The sequence below is a fragment of the Rhododendron vialii genome, chromosome 4a, assembly GCF_030253575.1.
Source record: "Rhododendron vialii isolate Sample 1 chromosome 4a, ASM3025357v1".
NCBI lineage: Eukaryota > Viridiplantae > Streptophyta > Magnoliopsida > Ericales > Ericaceae > Rhododendron > Rhododendron vialii.
In genome coordinates, this window is record NC_080560.1 from 37,774,611 (window position 1) to 37,777,901 (window position 3,291).

Below are 3,291 nucleotides of genomic sequence, written 5' to 3' on the forward strand. Positions count from 1 at the left end.
TGTCTAAGATTTTATTCTCATTTTTACCTAATTTAAATTAAAGTACGTACGCGTTATAAACTTTTATAGTTAGTAATAATGGATGCCTTAATTTTGTACGATCTTATTGTGGTTGACTTATTAAAAAATGAACTTTCGCCATTATAATTAACAATATGATTATCAGGTGTCCCCCACTAACGTATATTCTTTAATCCGTCCCTGGAAATGAACGAATGCTAAATATAGAAACAAAAGTATAAGTGTCTGCGAAGCATTGTGCTGGAGGTCATTTTTACTTACATTTTTTTTTGGTAATCAATTTTTTTTAACTAGCAATATTCAAGATCGTTACTATAGTTATAGAGGAGTTACTGTAGCAAAAGAATCTTAACGACAGAATGGCGTGATATCCTCACCTTGGGAAGTAGTACTCCCTCCGTATTGATTTATTTGTCATTTTTTGAATTATACATGTCCCAAATTAACTCTCCAATTTCAAAATCGATCAGATTATGTAATTTTTCAAATCTATGGATCAAATTTGATTTCCTTAATAAGTTGAAGACATGAGATTGGACAAACAAATCGGAACGGAGGGAGTATGGCATAAGGAGTCAAGCCTTCATTGTTCAAAGCCTCCCTATCACCTTTATAAAGCCAATTATATATGTTTGCCTTTGTGAGCAAGCACATGCATAGGCGTGTTACCTTCATTGTCTTTCCGATCAACAAGACCGAATGCCCAAGGCTGGAACACAGATAAAATAAAATTGCTTGCCTCATCTCTCTCGAAATCTGCAGAAATGTGAAGGATGCTTCGCCCTTTACTATTCACCATCTCCCGACAATCTTTGGCTATCGGCGATTCTCTAATAATGGCGCTCGATGAGATAGATGATAAGATAAAAATGGAAATTCAGAAATGGGAGAAGAAGAAATGTACGTTATGACAGAATAGAGTGTTGAGTGAATCTTTGTTGACAAACAATGGAACAGTACGGTGGGATCTCTCCTCCATCCACAACCAATGGAACGTCGACTATTGAACCTTCACTTCAAACAACAAACAACGATATTGCAACAAGAAGTAAACTGAAAAATATTAACGAAAGAAATAAAATTCCATTACCATGGGAAATTAATAATCCGATTGCATTTAGCAAATACAAGCAGACTTTATTTCTATCACTTATACACACACACACACAAAACAAAAAAAAGAGCAGCCTTTCGAACCCCTAAGTTACCCTAGAGATGACGAGTGGAGTCTCGTGAGGGTTATCAGAGATGCTACCCACAAACATCAATTTTGGTTGTTGGAATTTCTTAGGGATGGTATTACACTCCAACATTATTGTACCGAAAAGTAAAACATAAAACAAATAACTCCATTTCCGCAGGAATTAACGCGGTTGCATTTAGCGAATGCAACAAGCCTTTTAAACCCCTAAGTTTACCCTAGAGGACGAGTGGAGTCTCGTGAGGGTTTTCAGAGATGCTACCCACAAACATCAGCTTAATTGTGGGAATCCCATATCACAGCTTTTCTTCTTTGGTCTCGTAATGGAAGTCGTAGGAATTGATACCAGTGTAAACGCCGTCTCCCATGTTGTAAGTAATAGATGTCCCGTCAGGAAGATTGTCGGTCTGAGAGTAGGAGAAGGGAACGTCACATGTACCCTGCGTGGCTAGCGCACTTACCGTCACCTTAGTTTTTGGCGGCACGGTAACATTGTACACAGTCTCCACTGTGGTTGTTGAAGTCTCAGTTTCTCCCCACCCCTTTGTTCCGGTAACCTCAGCGGAAACTTCAACCTTTCCATCCAGGATGTACGGAAGGCCTGTTTCGAAGGTTGTTTTGACACCCAACTTCAATGAAACGCTATAATTCCAAGTACTGCTCTTAGTCGTTGTGTACGAGAGCTTTGTGCTGAAGGAGCTTGGCTCATTGTTGTAGTTAATGGCTTCTCCGGTGGCCATGGTGAGGAGGGTTTTTCCGTAGATCCTGGCATCTGTGAGGCGATAATTGCAATTATAGATTCTCCTTGAGAAAACAGTTTCGTGCACCTCCAACCGTGCTTCTTTGGTAATGGTGGAGACAGCGGCATTAAGACAATTTGTCTTACCCTCCGTGGTTAGTAACTTACAGAAATTGTTGTTACCCAAGTTGCGGAGAGCAATTACATTGCTGCTATCTACTTTAATCGGCCAAAACATGGTGTCGGAGTCTTCAGTGGAGTTGCTTGCTGAGTCAGCCCATATCCAATTAGGGCTACGCCTCCAAAATCTGCCGTGGTAATCGGACTTGATTTGGACGCTCCCATCGACGGTGGTAATCACCTCGTTCCCAACTGTTATATCTCCAATGTCGCTGCTTGTGGATGCCAGATATGGATGGTCCTCGATCCAGGAGGAGGTGAGGAAGTTGCCATTAGAGCCCTTGAATGCGACTTTTTTTGGCAGTATCAACAATGATTGCCAATTAACGACAATGAAGATATCGCACTCTTTGCCGGGCGTTGGTGCTGCTGCGTACAGACATGACTCGTATGGGGCGGCTGCCCTCCACAAGCACGCATAGTTCCCAAGCTGGACGTGGCGAAATCGTATTGTTTTAGCGTCAACCCCTACGTAGAGGGGCTCGAACAATGTGCATGACCATTTGCTTTGGTCTTCCTCCGGTTGGTCACCCACCGCAGCGATCCACTTGTCGTCTTTCGAACTCCTTTGCCAGTATTTGTTGTTGCAACAGCATCGAATGTGCACCAGTCCATGTCCGTACTTTGCCGCCTCCACTGCAAACTTGACGTACGGGCTCACAATCTCCTTTCCGGAGAATTGGAGTAGCCCGTGCACCTTTCCATCTTCTTGGATGTAGCGCAAGTATTTGTGGTTGTAGTTTGATTTGATCACCACAAGGCTCGGTAATGCCATTTTTTTTTTCTCTCTTGTATATGTATGTATGGATCTTCTCTCACGATTTCTTGTGCTTCTCCTCGAGCTCCAACCCGCTATGCTATTTATAAGGGAAATGCGGGAACAGCCGTAGAGCCCCATTAAACCACCCGACCCCACCAATGAGCTTTGCATTACAAAATTGTTACTTGTACAACAACTTATACAACGCACTCATATAATATGTTGGGAATCCAAAAAATGGTTGGGCTATTTCTTTGGCCAAATTAATTTGGCCATGAACATTTGTGCCACATCGAATTTTCTGCCAATTTCAACTACCAAAACATCTACAACAATATACACTATAGATCTAATTTCAACTTAGTAGTCCAGATCTCCTAGAAAATAGAT

The 3,291-nt window shown here is 41.6% G+C and overlaps 1 protein-coding gene across 1 annotated transcript; it reads right to left on the reverse strand.

The window, feature by feature from the left end:
- Positions 1 to 1,518: 1,518 nt before the first annotated feature.
- LOC131323992 (uncharacterized) lies at positions 1,519 to 2,916 on the reverse strand. Its single transcript, XM_058355824.1, has one exon. The coding sequence runs from the start codon at positions 2,914 to 2,916 to the stop codon at positions 1,519 to 1,521; it is 1,398 nt and encodes a 465-aa protein (XP_058211807.1).
- Positions 2,917 to 3,291: the final 375 nt, after the last annotated feature.